Source organism: Arachis hypogaea, chromosome 19 (genome assembly GCF_003086295.3).
Source record: "Arachis hypogaea cultivar Tifrunner chromosome 19, arahy.Tifrunner.gnm2.J5K5, whole genome shotgun sequence".
NCBI lineage: Eukaryota > Viridiplantae > Streptophyta > Magnoliopsida > Fabales > Fabaceae > Arachis > Arachis hypogaea.
In genome coordinates, this window is record NC_092054.1 from 13902740 (window position 1) to 13923620 (window position 20881).

General features: G+C 36.0%; 1 protein-coding gene and 1 long non-coding RNA gene across 2 annotated transcripts; one reads left to right on the plus strand and one right to left on the minus strand.

Annotated features, from left to right (window-relative positions):
* Positions 1 to 463: 463 nt before the first annotated feature.
* On the minus strand, positions 464 to 1950 carry LOC112776576 (uncharacterized). Its single transcript, XM_025820780.3, has 3 exons — positions 1739 to 1950; positions 1305 to 1364; positions 464 to 727 (listed from the first exon to the last, which is right to left on the minus strand). Exons 1-3 carry the CDS (start codon positions 1848 to 1850, stop codon positions 558 to 560), a joined length of 342 nt encoding a protein of 113 aa, XP_025676565.1. The 5' UTR covers positions 1851 to 1950; the 3' UTR covers positions 464 to 557.
* A 1488-nt stretch (positions 1951 to 3438) lies between these two features.
* LOC140181929 (uncharacterized) lies at positions 3439 to 20803 on the plus strand. Its single transcript, XR_011877594.1, has 4 exons — positions 3439 to 3619; positions 3719 to 3762; positions 3850 to 3987; positions 20505 to 20803. It is a non-coding gene; the product is annotated as an uncharacterized lncRNA (long non-coding RNA).
* The last annotated feature ends 78 nt before the right edge of the window (positions 20804 to 20881 follow it).

The following is a 20881-nucleotide window of genomic DNA, read 5'->3' on the forward strand; positions in this document are numbered from 1 at the left end:
AACATGTTCATATTTGGAACAAAATATATCTATTAGTTCGAACACTTTTTTAAAGTCTGAGTGGCGTATATATTTTTATTTCAAGAACTAGCGGACTCAAAATATCAATATCCAACGAAATAAAACCTGAAAACAATCCCTCATGTTATTTCTGACGATCAACAACAAAAGAAAAAATGACGTATATCTTATATCTAGAATGTAGTAAAATTCAACTTTTCTACTTTTTAACATAGATAAACAATTTAGAATCTTGTTCTAAGATATTCTCACTCTTTTTATACTCTCATAAGGTTGGACTTCTAATTTCTAATTAATAAAATTCTATTCACCGTTAAAAAAAAATCAATTGGATTCGATCTATTCAATCTATTTTCTTTATATTTCATTTTTGTATTTAATTTAATATTTTTTTTATTTCTTATTTTAGACTAAAATGAATCAGGAGACATGGACTATCACGTATGAATAAAAGAAGATTTACTTTGTATCTAAAGTTTTATTCTCTACATCTTATTTTAGCAAAACACATATTATTTCTAACAACACATTCTTCTTTAGTTACCCGCAGGTAGTGGATCAAAGGAAGACAAGAAGTCACAACATATACACCGGTGCAAGGCGCAGCAAGCCCTCTTACAAAATTTAATAAGACTTCCTTCCACGCTACCTTGTTCAACCAATCCATCTAATCCAACATTTGATTCTGATTTTTCTTTCCTATATCCTGCAAATATATAATAATTCTTTGAAAAGTTCTTCACAAGGTAATAATTTAACAACTAATTAGGATTTTTTTTTTAATTATATCATCCATATCTGAGAATTATTACCAAGAATCAATTAAATCAGCTCAACCCAATTGTTCTCCTTTTTCTCTTAAATTTGAATTTAATATATTAAAATATTTAGTCAACTCAAATTAATCTTCCGTTAAATAATCACTGTTTCGAAAGCCAGATTGAATCAGTCGATTCGATTGCATTAATTAAGAATTAGTCACTACATCGATTCGGTTCAGAATAAAAACCGATCAACAATAAATCGATCAAAAAACAAAAAAAAATTATCAACAATCGGTTAATCAATCAAATCGATCTAATTTTTTAGTAGGTAACTAATTTAAAATGATAAAAGACAAAATTTATTTTTTTAACTGAACCAGTATAATCACTGATTTAATCTTTAGAACCTCGTAAATAATTAAGATAATTTTGCATTGAATGATGGGGGGATAAAGAACAAAAGCAAAAGAAAAGAAGAAAGAGTGAGGTCTAGACAAGCATGGAAGTAGGCATATATACCTTGGTTTGGGGCATGAGCAGGGTTGCCTCCAACTAATATATCCTTGGCAATGCCACTACCTGTAATAATATATTAATGATGAAGGTGATTTTTTATAATTCAACGCAGATATTTTAGAGCAACTAATTATATAAATAAATATGTTTTATGGAATACTAATATTATATTTTTATTTAATCTTTTATAAAGTGCAAAATTATGTATTGCAACAGAATATGTAAGATATAGGGGGGGATTATGTGTAGAGAATTTAGAGGCAAAAGGATGTCATTGCGAAAGAAAATTATTAAATTTGTTTCAATAATTTTTATTTGTATAATTGTTTTATAAAATAGTTTTTGTAATAAACTAACAATCATAATATAGTAGATAGATACAAATCAATTATTAAAAAATGGTGAGAATAACATAAAGCAATGCGTAAAGGGATCACCTGCTTTATAACTAGAGAAAATCTGAGGAAGATCTCTGGCAACTATCTTTGAAGGAGTAACAATAACCAAAGCTAAGAGTCCTATAATGACTATTGCATATTTTGAAGCCATTTTTAGTAGATGAACTAAAATTAGATGAAGAAATATAAGAAAATTTTCAAGAGAAGGATAGTTTACATACACAAGAAAAGAAAGACCATCGTTACTTAAATATAACCCGCCCACATCCAAAACAACCCCCTCCCCCACCGCTAATAAATATGCTAGAAAACTTTGTAATTAATTTTCATGTACATTAAAGTAAACATTAATTGGGAAAAAGCCAAATTTGTAATTAATGTGGATAAAATTAATTATAAAATTAAATATTAATCAAAAAAAAAAATTTAACTAATATGTGTCCTAAAAACATGAGATAAAATTTTTATTAGTAAACAGTTTTAGATTTTTTATTTTAATAAATATACAATAATTAGTATTTTTATCTGTAATAACATTATGGGAATATAAGTATTTTAAAACTATGTCGATTTTATCATGACATTATAGATTAGGGCAAAAAAGATTTATCGAATCAAGTTATTTTTATAAAAAAATGTCGTAGAGGACAAAAGTCACCATCGGCTAAGAATACCAAAGTCTCTGTAGGGCCTCTATAGATAAACAAAATCGAATAATAAACTTTTTAATTATTATTTTCATGTGGAAAGTTTTATTTTTTTATTAATAATTAATTTTAACATTCATTATCTAAAACTTGAAAGAATTTAATGTATATTTTTATAGTTTTGTATTTGATTAGATGTTAAGTCTATTGCACAAATAAAAATAATTAATTTTCGTACTTGTTATTTAAAAATAATATTTTTTCTTATACATATATAAAAATATAATTAGATATTAAAATAAAAAATTATTTATATTGATAATTATAAAATTAACTCAAAAGCATTTTTTTTAGAACGATTGAATCTTGATTCTAATTATTAGTTACAACATTAGTATTTTCTCTAATTCATACGTAATAAATATTTGAAGGAAGAGAGGTAAAAATATGTATTAAAAAGATAAGTGGTAAAATTTGAAACTAAATAAAAAAAATTGAAAAAGTATGCATATAACAATAATATTTTTTTATGTGAATAATATTATGGAATTATTTTTATTACATTTAATTATAAATTTTTAACGTATTTTTTATAATTTTATGAATTTATTTTAATATATTACTTTATTAATCTTATTTTTTATAGAACAGAAAAGTAGAGATAAATGGAGAATGAGAGAGAAAAGAGAGATAAAGATGAAAAAGGATTTGGAGAATGAGAGATTTTGTTAATTTTGGAGGAAAATATTTTATTTTAATTGTAATAAAAGAAGATCTCGTGACATATTTTGGTTTGTCAAATTAGTAATATAAAATATAAATTATAAGTTATATATTAGTATGGGAAGGATAGATGTAAACCCCGTTAAATTAGTAAATAATTAGTCAATAAATTAATTTTTAATAAAAAAATTAGAAATGTGAATATTATATTAAATTAAGATAGAGCTCATCAAAACGAAAATTTTGACACTAATTTCAAAGAATTCGACTCAAGATTGAACCGAACGGAACGAACCGATTAAACTGGACCCAAACCGGACCCGTGAGCCCAAACCAACCCAAAACAAAATTAAGTGAACCCAACTCTTCCCCCTTCCTTCCATTTTCACGCTGCAGCAAACCTGGGAATGGGAAGAACGAAAACATTTCCAAACCCTTATGCTAACTTCAAATCCCCGTATCTCCTCCGTCCGAGCTCCGATCGCCGCACCGTTTGCGGTCACTTAACTACCGCGTCGAGCTCTACGTTTCTATTAGAACAATTTCATAGGTAAGCCATTTAATTACTCTCAGCCTCTTCTCCCAATTTTCGAAAATTATGTGGAAGTGTTGAATTTCTTTGCTTTTTGATGTTTTATGATCCAATTAGCTTGAGGAAAACGTTCACTCTTACTTATACAAAACTTGGGTAAGGTGAGGATACCATAAATTCTATTTAATTTTCTAAATTTGTGCTTTGGGTATTAAATTGGGTGTATATGTGTTATGAATATGTATTAGGTTGTGAATAAATAAGTGGAGCTTGAAATTGTGGATATTGGAACTTGGAGGAAGTTGAGCACTAGTGTTTTATTTAACTTTTGGGAGCTGTGTTTGTTTTGGTGAGTTGCTTTGGACAGTACATGGAAACCGACCAAGGTATGGTTTAGGTTTCGTGCATTTAATATATAATGTTTTGTGAAAACTTAGGCTAGATGACAATAGGATAAGCTGGAACGCACGAAAATTTACAATGCTTAGAGCTTGTTTGGATGAGCTTCTAAAAAAAGATCTTTTTTCGAGTTATCTTTTTTTTAAAGGATCTTATGGAAAAGTAAAAATAATTTTATGTTTGGGTATCTCATGCAAAAAGATCTTTTTATCTATCAATTATGTTTAGGTATAATGATATAAAAGTATTTTTTTTGTTTATTTATTACATGAAAAACATCTTTTTTTTAAGAAAAAATATTTTTAAAAAAATGTAAATTACAGCTTCTCAAAAAAGATTTTTTTTATTTTTCTAGTGCTTTTATTTTTACTACTAGAAATTTGCCAAACACGTTAAAAAATAAAAAATATCTTTTTTATTGAAAAAATATCTTTTTTTATCAAAATAATGGCACCAAAACAACCACTTAGTATCCTTGATATTTATGATGTGATTTAGTTATGTGATGGAGATTTTTGCTATATTAATGTTAGTATGGAACATGGTTGAGTTGGTGATTATATGATTACATACATATTGAATAAGAGCATGATGGAATTGTTGAAATGTGAGATTGTGTAATGTTAATGAATGATGGTTGATAAAATGGTGTAGAGTTTTGTTGCTGGCATATTGTATATACAGGGGCTGACTTCAAGTGTGGAATGATTGATGTGGGAATGGTAAGTTAATGAAATAGAAGTTTAAAGAGTTTCGTGAAAAGTTGGTTTTGGGCTAAACTTCGGCGAACTATAACTTGGCCTCCAGACTTTCAAATTGTTCCCAAATTGTTTTAAATAAAATTTGAGTTCGCGAAGTTTATGTCCTTCGAAAAACGGATAAAAAATTATTTAAAATGATTAAGTTATGCTCGACGGAAGATTTGGTTTGGAACAGGAAAGAAATTCTGCAGCTTTCAAACTTAATCAGATTTTTTTTGGAAAACGTATGCCCACGCGTACGCGTGGCATGGAATTTTTTATTGTGCATACGTGAGTAGCTGGTGCACGAATTTGTTACATGTCAATGTTAATATTACTCTCTTACAAATTCGCACAACTAACCAGCAAGTGCACTGGGTCGTCCAAGTAATGCCTTACGTGAGTAAGGGTCGAATCCCACGGAGATTGTTGGCTTGAAGCAATCTATGGTTATCTTGTGACTCTTAGTCAGGAAAACAATTCACTTATCAAATTGAAGTATGAAAAATAAAAGGGTACGAAATACTTGTTATGCAGTAATGGGGAATATGTTGGAGTTTTGGAGATGCTTTGTCTTCTGAATCTCTGCTTTCCTGTGTCTTCTTGTTCACGCACGCACGTTCCTCCTATGGCAAGCTGTGTGTTGGTGGATCACCGTCGTCAATGGCTACCATCCGTCCTCTCAGTGAAAATAATCCAGGTGCGCTGTCACCGCACGGCTAATCATCTGTCGGTTCTCGATCATACCGGAATAGGATTGCTATCCTTTTGCGTCTGTCACTACGCCCAGCACTCGCGAGTTTGAAACTCGTCACAGTCATCCAATCCTTGAATCCTACTCGGAATACCACAGACAAGGTTTAGACTTTCCAGATTCTCAAGGATGCTGCCAATGGATTCTAGCTTATACCACGAAGATTCTGATTTAGGAATCTAAGAGATATTCATTCAATCGAAGGTAGAACGAAGGTGGTTGTCAGGCACACGTTCATGGGTTGAGAATGGTGATGAGTGTCACGGCTCATCACCTTCGTCATAATGAAGCGCGAATGAACATCTTAGATAGGAACAAGCGTATTTGAATAGAAAATAGAAATACTTGCATTAATTCATCGAGACACAGCAGAGCTCCTCACCCCCAAAAATGGAGTTTAGAGACTCATGCCGTCAAAAGGTACAAATTTCATATCTAAAATGTCATGAGATCTAAAATAAATCTCTAAAAGTTGTTTAAATACTAAACTAGTAACCTAGGTTTATAAAAAATGAGTAAACTATGATAGATAGTGCAAAAATCCACTTCTGGGGCCCACTTGGTGTGTGTTGGGGCTGAGACTTAAGCTTCTCACGTGAATGGGCTGTTTTGGGCGTTCAACGCCAGGCTGTAACATGTTTCTAGCGTTGAACTCCAAGTTGTAACTTGTTTCTGGCGCTGGACGCCAGACTGCAACATGGAGCTGGCGTTGAATGCCAGTTTACGTCATCTATCCTTGAGCAAAGTATAGACTATTATATATTTCTGAAAAGCCCTGGATGTCTACTTTCCAACGCATTTGGAAGCGCACCATTTGGACTCCTGTAGCTCCAGAAATTCCATTCCGAGTGCAGAGAGGTCAGAATCCAACAGCATCAGCAGTCCTTTTTCAGCCTGAATCAGATTTTTGCTCAGCTCCCTCAATTTTAGCTAGAAAATACCTGAAATTACAGAAAAACACACAAACTCATAGTAAAGTCCAGAAATATGAATTTGGCCTAAAAACTAATGAAAATAAAATAAAAACTAACTAAATCATATTAAAAACTATATGAAATTAACCCCAAAAAGCGTATAAAATATCCGCTCATCACAACACCAAACTTAAACTGTTGCTTGTCCCCAAGTAACTAGACAAATAAAATAGAATACAAATAGGTCATGAAGCAATAATATCTCAGAGTTTTTGAGTGAAGCTCAGATTCTAATTAGATGAGCGGGACTAGTAGTTTTTTTGCTTCCGAACAGTTTTGGCATCTCACTCTATCCATTGAAGCTCAGAATGATTGGCATCTATAGGAACTTAGAATTCAGATAGTGTTATTGATTCTCCTAGTTCAGTATGTTGATTCTTGAACACAGCTACTTTATGAATCTTGGCCGTGGCCCTAAGCACTTTGTTTTCCAGTATTACCACTGGATACATAAATGCCACAGATACATAATTGGGTGAACCTTTTCAGATTGTGACTTAGATTTGCTAAAATCTCCAATTAGAGGTATTCAGGGTTCTTAAGCACACTCTTCTTTTTGCTTTGGACCTTGACTTTAACCGCTCAGTCTCAAGTTTTCACTTGACACCTTCACACCACAAGCACATGGTTAGGGACAGCTTGGTTTAGCCGCTTAGGCCAGGATTTTGTTCCTTTAGGCCCTCCTATCCACTGATGCTCAAAGCCTTGGATCCTTTTTATTACCCTTGCCTTTTGGTTTTAAGGGCTATTGGCTTTTTCTGCTTGCTTTTTTTTTTTTTTTTTGTTTTGCAAGCTTTGTATTCACTGCTTTTTCTTGCTTCAAGAATCATTTTTATGATTTTTCAGATCATCAATAACATGTCTCATGTTCATCATTCTTTCAAGAGCCAACATATTTAACATTCAAGAACATCAAATTCCAAAGACATATGCACTGTTCAAGCATTCATTCAGAAGGCAGAAAGCATTGCCACCACATGTAAATAATTAGAATTTTTCTTAAAAAAAACTCGAAAAATATTGCCTCTTATTCTAAAGAAATTCTTCTATTTTATTCATGTTTAATGATGATGAGAAAATTAAATTATAGCTTAATTAGAGATAAAATCAAAATATAAATACTAATTACTACTATTTATATAACTTCTAAGGTAAAACTTAAATAAGAACAATTATCACAAGGTTAAGGCTAAGATTAGAACTCAACAACCTTGAGGTTGGAAAGTGGATGTTCCTCTAGTCTGTGGTGTGCTTGGTCCTTCAAGGGATAACTTCTGACGCTTTAGTTCCTTTAAGTCACGCCCTTGCTCCTCTTGTTCCCTGAGCAGTTTGCATAGCATGCTGTTTTGATTTTGCTGTTCTTCTTTTATTTGATCCATAGCTTCTTGCAATTTGTTTACAGATGCTTCAAGATTTTCCCAATATTCAAATTGAGGGAGTTCTGGTAGAAATTCTTGCGCCCTCCTCTTGATGGGGTCATCCTGCACTTGTTGTTTTTCCATTGTGATCTTAGTGATTGGTTGCTCCACTGAGATGTACTCTGTTATTCCCATCTTCACTCCAGCATCTTTGCAGAGCATAGAGATTAGGCTTGGATAGGCCAACCTGGCATCTTTGGAGTTCTTGTTTGCAAGTATGTAAAATTCAGATGGAATCAATTGATGAACTTCCACTTCTTTTCCTAACATAATGCAATGGATCATCACTGCTCTTTTAACATTGACTTCAGAACGGTTGCTAGTGGGCAATATGGAACGCCCAATGAAGTCCAGCCATCCTCTGGCGACTGGTTTGAGATCTTCTCTCTTGAGTTAATTTGGGACACCCTTGCTGCTGGTGGTCCACCTGGCTCCAGGGATACATATATCCTCTAGAATCTTATCCAGGCCCTTGTTTGTTCTCATCATTCTCCTATTGAAGGAGTCTGGGTCATCTTTCAGCTGAGGTAGCTTAAAGATCTCCCTGATTTTGTCAGGGTGGATGTGAACAATCTTTCCTCTGACTACAGTCCTATAGTCATAGAGGGCAGTTCCAGATATTCTCTGCCTGTTTGTTTGCTATAGATTAGCGTAGAATTCCTGAACCATATTCTTTCCCGCTTTTGTTTCAGGATTAGCTAGGATTTCCCAGTTCTTGTTTCGGATCTGCTCTTAGATCTCCGGATATTTGTCTTCTTTCAGATCAAACTTGACTTCTGGGATCACTGATCTTAGACCCATTATTTTGTAGTAATGGTCTGAATGTTCTTTGGTTAAGAACCTCTCTTGATTCCAAAGTGGTTTTGGAATACTCTCTTTCTTGACTCTTGGAGTGGGTTATTTTCCTTTAGGAGCCATGATCTTAGTGGGTATGGTTTAGTGATCACGGAAAAACACACCAAACTTAGAGGTTTGCTTGTCCTCAAGCAAAAGAAAAGAAAGGAGATGGGTAGAAGGAGAGCTTGTGTCGAATGGTGGATGAGATGGGGGAGGCCGAATGTGGTTTTAAAAGGGAGGGGGTGGGATTTTCGAAAATATTAAAAAGATAAGATAGAAGATATGATTTTAAAAAAAAATATGATATGAAAAGATGTGAATTAAGATTGAAAAGATAAGAAAGATATTTGAAAAAGATAAATTTGTATTTTGAAAAAGATAATGTGGAGATTTGAAAAAGATTTTAGAAGGAAAAGAGATAGATTTGTTTTGGAAAATTTGAAAAAGAGTTGGATTGGATTGAGATACATTTGATATTTTTAAAGTATGGTTTTTAGAAATTAGGGATTTTAGAAATCAGGGTTTGTAACATATTGATGCAAGAAATCATGAATTGAAACATGAAAATTAAAATTAAAATGAAAAATATGAAGTAAAAACGAATTTACCTCCTCCCCACCATCCTGGCGTTAAACGCCCAAACGCTGCATGTTTTGGGCGTTGAACGCCCAGCTGTTGCTTCTTTCTGGCGTTGAACGCCAGGAACTCCTTTGTCACTGGGCGTTTTTCTGAACGCCCAGGACGCTGTAAATCTGGCGTTAAACGCCCAGAAGGAGCTTCTTTCTGGCGTTCAACGCCCAGAAGATGCTTCTGTCTGGCGTTTAACGCCCAAATTTGCCTCTTACTAGCGTTTTCTTGCCAGTGAGCTCTTTTTGTGTGCTGAATCCTTCTGTAACCCTGTGAACTTACGCAATTGACTTTTTACCTTAGTATCAATAAACTTTATATAAACAAATAAAATCAAGAATAGGGTAAAATAACAGAAAAAGTTAACTAATGGCTGGGTTGCCTCCCAGCAAGCGCTTCTTTAATGTCTTTAGCTGGACCTTGCTGAGCTTTTAATCTAGCTTCAGCCTTGAGCACTCTTGCTCAACATTGCCTTCAAGATAGTGCTTGATTCTCTGTCCATTAACAATGAACTTCTTATCAGAATCAATATCTTGAAGCTCCACATAACCATATGGTGATACACTTGTAATCACATATGGTCCCCTCCACCGGGATTTCAGTTTCCCGGGAAATAGCCTGAGTCTAGAGTTAAACAACAGAACCTTCTATCCTGGTTCAAAGATTCTAGATGACAGCTTTCTGTCATGCCACCTTTTTTATTTATCTTTATAAAGCTTGGCATTTTCGAAAGCAGTGAATCTGAATTCCTCTAGCTCATTCAGCTGGAGCAATCTTTTTTCTCCAGCCAATTTGGCATCAAAATTTAGGAATCTGGTTGTCCAGTAGGCCTTATGTTCTAGTTCCAGTTCCACGGGCAGGTGACAAGTCTTACCATACACAAGTTGGTATGGAGATGTCCCTATAGGAGTTTTGAATGCTGTTCTGTAAGCCCACAGAGCATCATCCAAGCTTCGTGCCCAGTCCTTTCTACGGGTACTTACAGTCTGTTCTAGGATTCTTTTTAGTTCTCTGTTAGAGACTTCAGCTTGCCCATTTGTTTGTGGATGATATGGAGTTGCCACCTTGTGGCGAATCCCATACCGGACCATGGCAGAGTAAAGCTGTTTGTTGCAGAAGTGAGTGCCCCCATCACTGATTAGTACTCTAGGGACACCAAACCTGCTGAAGATATGTTTCTGGAGGAACTTCAGCACTGTTTTAGTATCATTGGTGGGTGTGGCAACGACCTCTACCCATTTTGATACGTAATCAACTGCCACCAGAATATAAGTGTTTGAGTATGATGGTGGGAAAGGTCCCATGAAGTCAATTCCCCATACGTCAAACAACTCAATCTCCAAGATTCCTTGTTGAGGCATGGCGTAACCATGAGGCAGATTACCATCTCTTTGGCAACTGTCACAGTTACGTACAAACTCCCAGGAATCTCTATAGAGTGTAGGCCAGTAGAAGCCGCATTGGAGGACCTTGGTGGCTGTTCGCTCACCTCCGAAATGGCCTCCATATTGTGATCCATGGCAATGCCATAGGATCCTCTATGCTTCTTCTCTAGGCACACATCTACGGATTATTCCGTCTGCACATCTCTTAAAGAGATAGGGTTCATCCCACAAGTAGTACTTTGCATCAGTAATTAGTTTTTTTCTTTGTTGCCTGTTGTACTCTTTGGGTATAAACCTTGCAGCTTTATAGTTTGCAATGTCTGCAAACCATAGTGTTTCCTGAATGGCAAACAAATGCTCATCTGGAAAAGTCTCAGAGATCTCAAGAGAGGGGAAGGACGTCCCTTCTACTGGCTCTATCCGGGACAGATGATCAGCCACTTGGTTCTCTGTCCCTTTTCTGTCTCTTATTTCTATATCAAACTCTTGCAGAAGCAACACCCATCTTATGATCCTGGGTTTTGAATCCTGCTTTGTGATTAGATATTTAAGAGCAGCATGGTCAGTATACACAATCACTTTTGATCCTACTAAGTATGATCTAAACCTGTTAATGGCATAAACCACTACAAGCAATTCTTTTTCTGTGGTTGTGTAATTTTTTTGGGCATCATTTAAAACGTGGCTAGCATAATAAATGACATGCAGAAGCTTGTCATGTCTCTATCCCAATACTGCACCAATGGCATGGTCACTGGCATCACACATTAGCTCAAATGGTAATGTCCAGTCTGGTGCAGAAATAACTGGTGCTGTGACCAGCTTAGCTTTCAGAGTTTCAAACACCTGCAGACACTCTGTGTCGAACACAAATGGTGTGTCAGCAGCTAGCAGATTGCTAAGAGGTTTTGCGATTTTTGAAAAATCCTTTATAAACCTCCTATAAAATCATGCATGCCCCAGAAAGCTTCTGATTGCCTTAACATTGGCAGGTGGTGGTAATTTTTCAATTACCTCTATTTTAGCTTGATCCACCTCTATTCTCTTGTTCGAAATTTTATGCCCAAGGACAATTCCTTTAGTCACCATAAACTGACATTTTTTCCAGTTTAATACTAGGTTGGTCTCTTGGCATCTTTTCAGAACCAGTGTCAGGTGATCAAGACAGGAGCTGAATGAGTCTCCATATACTGAGAAGTCATCCATGAAGACTTCCAGAAATTTTTCCACCATATCAGAGAAAATAGAGAGCATGCATCTCTGAAAGGTTGCAGGCGCATTACACAGCCCAAATGGCATCCTTCTGTAAGCAAACACTCCAGATGGGCATGTGAATGTTGTTTTCTCTTGATCCTGGGGATCCACTGCAATCTGGTTGTAGCCTGAGTAACCATCCAAAAAGCAGTAATAATCATGACCTGCCAGTCTTTCTAGCAATTGGTCTATGAATGGTAAAGGAAAATGATCCTTTCTGGTGGCTGTATTGAGCCTTCTGTAGTCAATACACATGCGCCACCCTGTAACTGTTCTTGTAGGAACCAGTTCATTTTTTTCATTATGAACCACTGTCATGCCTCCCTTTTTGGGGACAACTTGGACAGAGCTCACCCAGGGGCTATCAGAAATAGGATAAATAATCCCAGTCTCCAGTAATTTGGTAACCTCTTTCTGCACCACCTCCTTCATGGCTGGATTTAGCCGCCTCTGTGGTTGAACCACTAGCTTAGCATTGTCCTCCAATAAGATCTTGTGCATGCATCTAGCTGGACTTATGCCCTTAAGGTCACTTATGGACCACCCAAGAGCTGTCTTGTGTGTCCTTAGCACTTGAATTAGTGCTTCCTCTTCCTGTGGATTTAAAGCAGAGCTTATGATCACTAGAAAAGTGTCACCTTCTCCCAGAAATACATATTTTAGGGATGGTGGTAATGGTTTGAGCTCGCATTTAGGAGGTTTTTCCTCTTCCTGAGGAAATTTCAGAGGCTCTTTTAATTCCTCTGAATCCTCCAGATTAGGCTGAACATCTTTAAAGATATCTTCCAACTCTGATTCGAGACTCTCAGCCATGTTGATCTCTTCTACCAGAGAGTCAATAAGATCAACTTTTATGCAGTCTTTTGATGTGTCTGGATGCTGCATGGCTTTGACAGCATTCAACTTAAACTCATCCTCATTGACTCTCAGGGTTATTTCCCCTTGTTGGACGTCAATGAGAGTTCGTCCAGTTGCTAGGAAAGGTCTTCCTAGAATGAGAGTATCACTCTTGTGCTCCTCCATTTCCAGCACTACAAAGTCAGTGGAAAAGGCGAATGGCCCTACCCTGACAATCATGTCCTCAATCACGCCTGATGGGTATTTAATGGAACCATCAGCAAGTTGGAGACATATCCGGGTCGGTTTAACTTCTTCAGTTAAACCAAGCTTTTCTGATGGTGGATGCAGGTATTAGGTTGATGCTTGCCCCAAGATCACATAAAGCTGTCTTGGTGCAATTACCTTCTAATATGCATGGTATCAGAAAGCTCCCAGGGTCTTTAAGCTTTTCAGGAAAGCTTTTCAGAATGACTACACTGCATTCTTCAGTGAGGAGAACCTTTTCAGTTTCTCTCCAATCCTTCTTATGACTCAAGATTTCTTTCATGAACTTGGCATAAGAAGGTATTTGCTCAAGTGCCTCTGCAAACGGAATCTTTATTTCGAGAGTCCTGAGATAGTCTGCAAAGCGAGAAAATTGCTTATCCTGCTCCTCTTGGCGGAGTTTTTGAGGATAAGGTATCTTGGCTTTATATTCCTTAACCTTAGTTGCTGCAGGTTTATTTCCTACAGAGGTGGTTGGAGAAGCCATTTTAGAGGGGTTGTTATCAGCACTTGTGTGTGTTTGATCCCTCACTGGCATTTGAATGCCAGGGGTGGAAGCTAGAGTGGCGTTAGATGCCATCTCCTCACTTGTTCCTGGCGTCTGAACGCCAGAACTGTGCTTCTTTTGGGCGTTCAACGCCAAGTCCTTACTTGTTTCTGGCGTTGAACGCCAGGACTGAGCGTGGTTTGGGCGTTCAGCGCTAGCTTTCCACCCATTTTCTGGAATTTGAGTGCCAGAATTATTCCTCTCTGGGCTCTTACTGTCCTCAGATGGATCTTGGGTAGTTTGCTCATTTCTTGGCTTCCTGCTACCTTGAGGTGGGGTATTTAATTTTTTTCCACTTCTTAATTGAACTGCTTGGCATTCTTCTGTTATTTGTTTTGACTGCTGCTGCTTTGTTTGCTTTAGTTGTACTTCCATATTTATATTAGCCACTCTTGTCTCTTGTAGTCTTTCCTTGAATTCGGCTAACTGTTTTGTCAGAAAATCCAATTGCTGATTGAATTCATTAGCTTGTTCTGCAGGACTGAGTTCAGCAGTTACTGTTTTAGCCTCTTCTTTCATGGAAGGTTCACTGCTTAGGTACAGATGCTGATTTCTGGCAACTGTATCAATGAGCTCTTGAGCTTCTTCAATTGTCTTTCTCATGTGGATAGATCCACCAGCTGAGTAGTCTAGAGAGATTTGAGCTCTTTCTGTAAGCCCATAATAGAAGATGTCTAACGGAACCCACTTTGAAAATATTTCAGAGGGGCATTTTCTTAGCATCTCTCTGTATCTCTCCCAGGCTTCATAAAGAGATTCATTATCTCCTTGTTTAAAGCCTTGGATGTCCAGCTTTAGCTGTGTCATCCGTTTTGGAGGAAAGTATTGACTCAGGAATTTTTCTGTCAGCTGTTTCCATGTCCTTATGCTAGCCTTAGGTTGGTTATTTAACCACCTCTTAGCTTGGTCTTTTACAGCAAATAGAAATAGTAATAATCTGTAGACATTCTGATCTACTTCCTTATCATGTACTGTGTCAGTAATCTGTAAAAACTGTGCCAGAAACTCTGTAGGTTCTTCCTGTGGAAGACCGGAATACTGGCAACTTTGCTGCACCATGATAATGAGCTGAGGATTCAACTCAAAGCTACTGACTCCAATGGAGGGTATACAGATACTACTCCCATATGAAGCAGTAGAAGGGTTAGCATATGACCCCAGAGTCCTTCTGGACTGCTCATTTCCACTTAGGTCCATGATGGAGAAAAGGGAATTTATGTGAATTGTAATTAAAATATATTTTTATTTTATTTTATAATTTTTTTAATAAAATTAGAACGAATAAATAAACAATAAAAGAAAATAAAATAGTTTGAAATTAAGAACAAAAATGTAAGATTAAAATAATTACTTAATTAAGAAGATTTAAAAAATTTTGAATATGATTTTTGAAAAAGATTTTAAATTTTGAAATAAAAAAATCTGAATTTTAAAAGTAAATTTCGAAAATTTGCTTTAAAATAGAGAGAAAAGATATTTTTGAATTTAATGAGGAAAGAGAAAAACAATAAAATAGCACAAGATTTAAAATTTTTAGATCTAATGCTCCTTGTTTTCGAAAATTTTGGAGGGAAAACACCAAGGAACACCAAACTTAAAAATTTTAAGATCAAGACACAAAGAAGACTCAAGAACACTTTGAAGATTCACAAGAACACCAAGAACAAAAAAAGGAACACCAAACTTAAACTTTTTAGAAGACCAAAATAAATTTTCGAAAATTATATAAAGATTAACAAGAAAACACCAAACTTAAAGTTTGGTACAAGATTAAATCAAGAAAAATTATTTTTGAAAAAGATTTTTAATAGAACCGGTGCCCAATTATCAAGAACATAAACCAATGCTCTAGCCAATTGAGTTGTTAATTTAACGTATTTTAATATTGAATAAAAATTAAAGTTTTCTTTGGAAACTAATATTTTGAAAAAGTACAATAAAAACAAGAAAAAAAAAACAGAATAAAAAAAACTAAAGATCAAACAAGAAAGATAAACAAGAACAACTTGAAGATGAAGAAAGAACAAAGAACACAAATTTCGAAAATTTAAATGGAAATAAAAACATACAATTGACACCAAACTTAAAATATAAAACTAAACTCAAACAGAAAAACTCAAATAAAAAAATAAAATTTCGAAAAAATTTTTGAAAGAGAAAATAAGGATTCTAAAACTTTAACAAGAACAATAATAAAAGACTCAAAGACAAATTTTTTCCTAATCTAAGTAACAGGATGAACCGTCAGTTGTTCAAATTCGAACAATCCCCGGCAACGGCGCCAAAAACTTGGTGCACGAATTTGTTACATGTCAATGTTAATATTACTCTCTTACAAATTCGCACAACTAACCAGCAAGTGCACTGGGTCGTCCAAGTAATACCTTACGTGAGTAAGGGTCGAATCCCACGGAGATTGTTGGCTTGAAGCAATCTATGGTTATCTTGTGACTCTTAGTCAGGAAAACAATTCACTTATCAAATTGAAGTATGAAAAATAAAAGGGTACGAATTAAATACTTGTTATGCAGTAATGGGGAATATGTTGGAGTTTTGGAGATGCTTTGTCTTCTGAATCTCTGCTTTCCTCTGTCTTCTTGTTCACGCACGCACGTTCCTCCTATGGCAAGCTGTGTGTTGGTGGATCACCGTCGTCAATGGCTACCATCCGTCCTCTCAGTGAAAATAATCCAGGTGCGCTGTCACCGCATGGCTAATCATCTGTCGGTTCTCGATCATACCGGAATAGGATTGCTATCCTTTTGCGTCTGTCACTACGCCCAGCACTCGCGAGTTTGAAGCTTGTCACAGTCATCCAATCCTTGAATCCTACTCGGAATACCACAGACAAGGTTTAGACTTTCCGGATTCTCAAGGATGCTGCCAATGGATTCTAGCTTATACCACGAAGATTCTGATTTAGGAATCTAAGAGATATTCATTCAATCAAAGGTAGAACGGAGATGGTTGTCAGGCACACGTTCATGGGTTGAGAATGGTGACGAGTGTCACGGCTCATCACCTTCGTCATAATGAAGCGCGAATGAACATCTTAGATAGGAACAAGCGTATTTGAATAGAAAACAGAAATACTTGCATTAATTCATCGAGACACAGCAGAGCTCCTCACCCCCAACAATGGAGTTTAAAGACTCATGCCGTCAAAAGGTACAAAGTTCAGATCTAAAATGTCATGAGATCTAAAATAAATCTCTAAAAGTTGTTTAAATACTAAACTAGTAACCTAGGTTTACAAAAAATGAGTAAACTATGATAGATAGTGCAGAAATCTACTTCTGGGGCCCACTTGGTGTGTGTTGGGGCTGAGACTTAAGCTTCTCACGTGCATGGGCTGTTTTGGGTGTTCAACGCCAGGCTGTAACCTGTTTCTGGCGTTGAACTCCAACTTGTAACTTGTTTCTGGCGCTGGACGCCAGACTGCAACATGAAACTGGTGTTGAATGCCAGTTTACGTCATCTATCCTTGAGCAAAGTATAGACTATTATATATTGCTGGAAAGCCTTGGATGTCTACTTTCCAACACAATTGGAAGCACGCCATTTGGACTCCTGTAGCTCCAGAAATTCTATTCCGAGTGAAGAGAGGTCAGAATCCAACAACATCAGTAGTCCTTTTTCAGCCTGAATCAGATTTTTGCTCAGCTCCCTCAATTTCAGCTAGAAAATACCTGAAATTATAGAAAAACACACAAACTCATAGTAAAGTCCAGAAATATGAATTTGGCCTAAAAACTAATGAAAATAAAATAAAAACTAACTAAAACATATTAAAAACTATATGAAATTAACCCCAAAAAGCGTATAAAATATCCGCTCATTAGTAGCCCTATGCGTACGCGTAATGGGCCAGTATGCATGTCCACGCGTGCGTGTAAGGTCCCACATCGGTTGGAAAGGGGAACGAAGCATGCCTTATAAAGGTGTGGATACCTCTCCCTAGCATGACGCGTTTTGACGAGTGATGTGGGGGGATTGGGCTATCATCCCTATCGTCAAAGGCAAAACCGTGAGGCCTTGTGTACCAAAGCGGACAATATCGTGCTAGCGGATGGTCTAGACTGTTACAGATGATATCAGAGCCAGAGCCCGGATCGATGTGCCAGTAAGGGCACTGGGCTCCCTTAGAGGGGTGGATTGTAAGGTCCCACATCGGTTGGGGAGGAGAACGAAGCATGCCTTATAAGGGTGTGGATACCTCTCCCTAGCATGACGCATTTTGATGAGTGAGTGTGGGGGGCTTGGACTATCATCCCTATCGTCAAAGGCAAAACCGTGAGGCCTTGTGTGCCAAAGCGAACAATATCGTGCTAGCAGGTGGTCTGAGCTATTACACTTATCATTACTCATCATTCATCATTGGTTCTCACTTTACTTCATCCACAAGTTACTACATGTCCTAGCTTCTTTTCATTACTAGCCATACTATAAAAATTTAGGGTTTAAAGGATGAAAGTGGAGGTTTAAAAGTATAAAATTCGGCTTTAAAACTCAAAAATCAATTTCTGCCGAAAACAAGGTCATGAGTGCGCGTTGCCCACACGCACGCGTGGAAGGCTAAAATAGTAGAGTGACGCGTGGGTGCGTTTTGTGCTTCATGCACAAAACCAGCACAGTACCCGTGCAACTCTCTGGATTTTCTAGGGGGCATTCGCATTAGTGCAGCGACGCGTACGCGTCGGTCAGGCGCACGCGTGGCCACATGTGCGTATGGAAGCACGATTTTCCAAAATTTGTACTAAGTTAAAAAGCTGCAGAATTACATTTTCAAACCCCAAACTTCCAACACACATAATTTTTCAACCATTTCTGAACCGTTGGAAAGATCATTGAATAAATTTTCATAAAAATCCAATTTTGAAAAATTCTAAACTCCGTGGACTGAGTTACAGACCGCCAAAGTTGGTCAAAAATCAGTTTTTACCCAAAAATAGAAATCACCAATTCTTCCAATGTTCACAAGCCAAATTCATTTTCACTCATCCAAATGACCACAACCCAACCACATTCACATAATTACACTCAACCAAAACCAAACCTACCTCATTTACACAATTTCACCCAAAACTATCAAATTTCACACCTCAATTCCTCAAACCTTATTATTCAATAACCAAACCAATTATTCACACATTCAATATCTAAAATCTATCCAATCTCTTATATCATCACACAATACACAGATCAACTTACCTTCCTTACCTCTTTCCGGCCTCCATCCCAAGATTCACGGCCTCCGGCCCAAATTCACAATTTAAATGCATATTCCAAAAACCAACATTTATTATCCAATTCATCAAATTCTCAACACACCAAACATACCAATTTATATAATTCTCAACCCAATCATTAATTCACATTATATATCAACTATGAATATTAGTACCAATCATTTACACAATTCGAACTTATCCTAGGGGCATCTAGCCTAGGAATTCTCATCACACTACATGGTACGTAAATAAAACTTAAACTGTACCTCTTGTAGCCAAAATAATTGAGCTTCTTCTTGAGAGTCTCCACCAACCCTTAGCTCCAAGCCTCACCAAGGCTCCACAAGCAACACCAACCTCCCAATTGTGTACCAAAATTACCAAATACACTAACATAACCAATTTCACATATATACATCAACCTAGAGTTCATAAAAATGATAAATCACAAGGGTTAGAGGATTTCTCATCTTAACCCATGAAATTTTGTGATGAATATCACCAATGGCTCATACTAAAGCACTCATAAACAACCAAAATCACAAGATTTCATCAAAACCCAAACCAAATTCAAAATATAAGAGAAAAATCAAAACTGGGCAGAGGAGAGTTAGATACTCACTACAAAACTTAGATAAACTCAAAGAGGAGGAGAAGAGCGATGCGTGGCCGCAAACGGCTCGTCAATCGGAGTTCCGGAGAGAAAGTTATGATGATTTGAAGATCAAAGAGAGTTAGGGTTTCTCTCTTCTCATATCTCTGTTTTCATTTCAGCAACAACCACACTAAATGAGGGTTGTGGTGGCTGAATGGCTTTAAGTTAAGGCTTATATATGCTGGACTTGGATCCACTTGGGCCCAATTCACTTGGTTTAGTCTGTTGGCCCAACTTTGGGCTAAAACCTTTAAGATTAGCACTTTAAATCGCATTTTAAATATTTCTACCTTCCCTAATTATATATCCTAATTTCTTAACCTTATTTACTTATAATCACTTTTCTCAGTTGCAGTACCAAACAGATCTCAGCCGGTACTGCCGGTCAAAATTTCAGTGTGCGTTTTTACGTAGAAAATTATGTTTTCCAACTCAGAAAAATTCACTGAATCCAAATATCATATTTAAATTATTAAATTTTAATTGCTAAATTTTCTAACAATATTTGCTCCTATTTAATTTATTATTTAATTAACTACGGTTTGACCGGGTTTTACACGTCCAATGGAGCTTTCTATAAAAATGTCATCAAATACTTTGCTTAGATTATAAGATGCTATATTTTGGAAACATAAATCATAATAATAGTTCTTCGTCATTTCACTTAATTTCTCATTACTCAACTTTATGAGTTTAATTATAAGTATAACTTTTGTTTCACTCTTGTAGAGGAGATTACAATATTGATGATAAATAGGATTAAGAAAAAGAAGAAAGTATAATATGAAAGGAGAACAGCTCATAACAAAAAATACTTCATGAAAAATAGTATTTTAAAGTAAAAGGTAGTTCATAAAAAAGATAACTCTCATTATATTAGAATCAACTCAATCTAGTTATATGCACTATGTCAAATACGTGTAAAAACATTCATAACAGAATTACAAATTTTGTTAAATAATGTGTTTCTTTGTGCAGGTTACAAGGACAAATTGGCATAGACATTTGACTCGAATGGGAGATATACAACAAAGTCCTTTACCAACATAGTTATAGGAAAAGCATATGTTTTACCGACAATGAAACACATTTTTGATAATGTTTGGTGAGATTTGGTGCCCCCAACAGTTGAGATGTTGCTGTGGTTTGTAATTCAAAAGGACTCAACACTAAAGACATTCTTGTCATCAAGAGATGAATCGTACAACAAGAAGATGATGAGTGTGTGTTATGTGATGGCAAATAGGAGATAGTAAATTACTTGTTCTTTTGCATTATTTTTATGTGTCTAAATTATGGTGGTTGACTTTAAATTGAAAAAAATATTAGTTGGGTGGATAATAATGACATAAAAA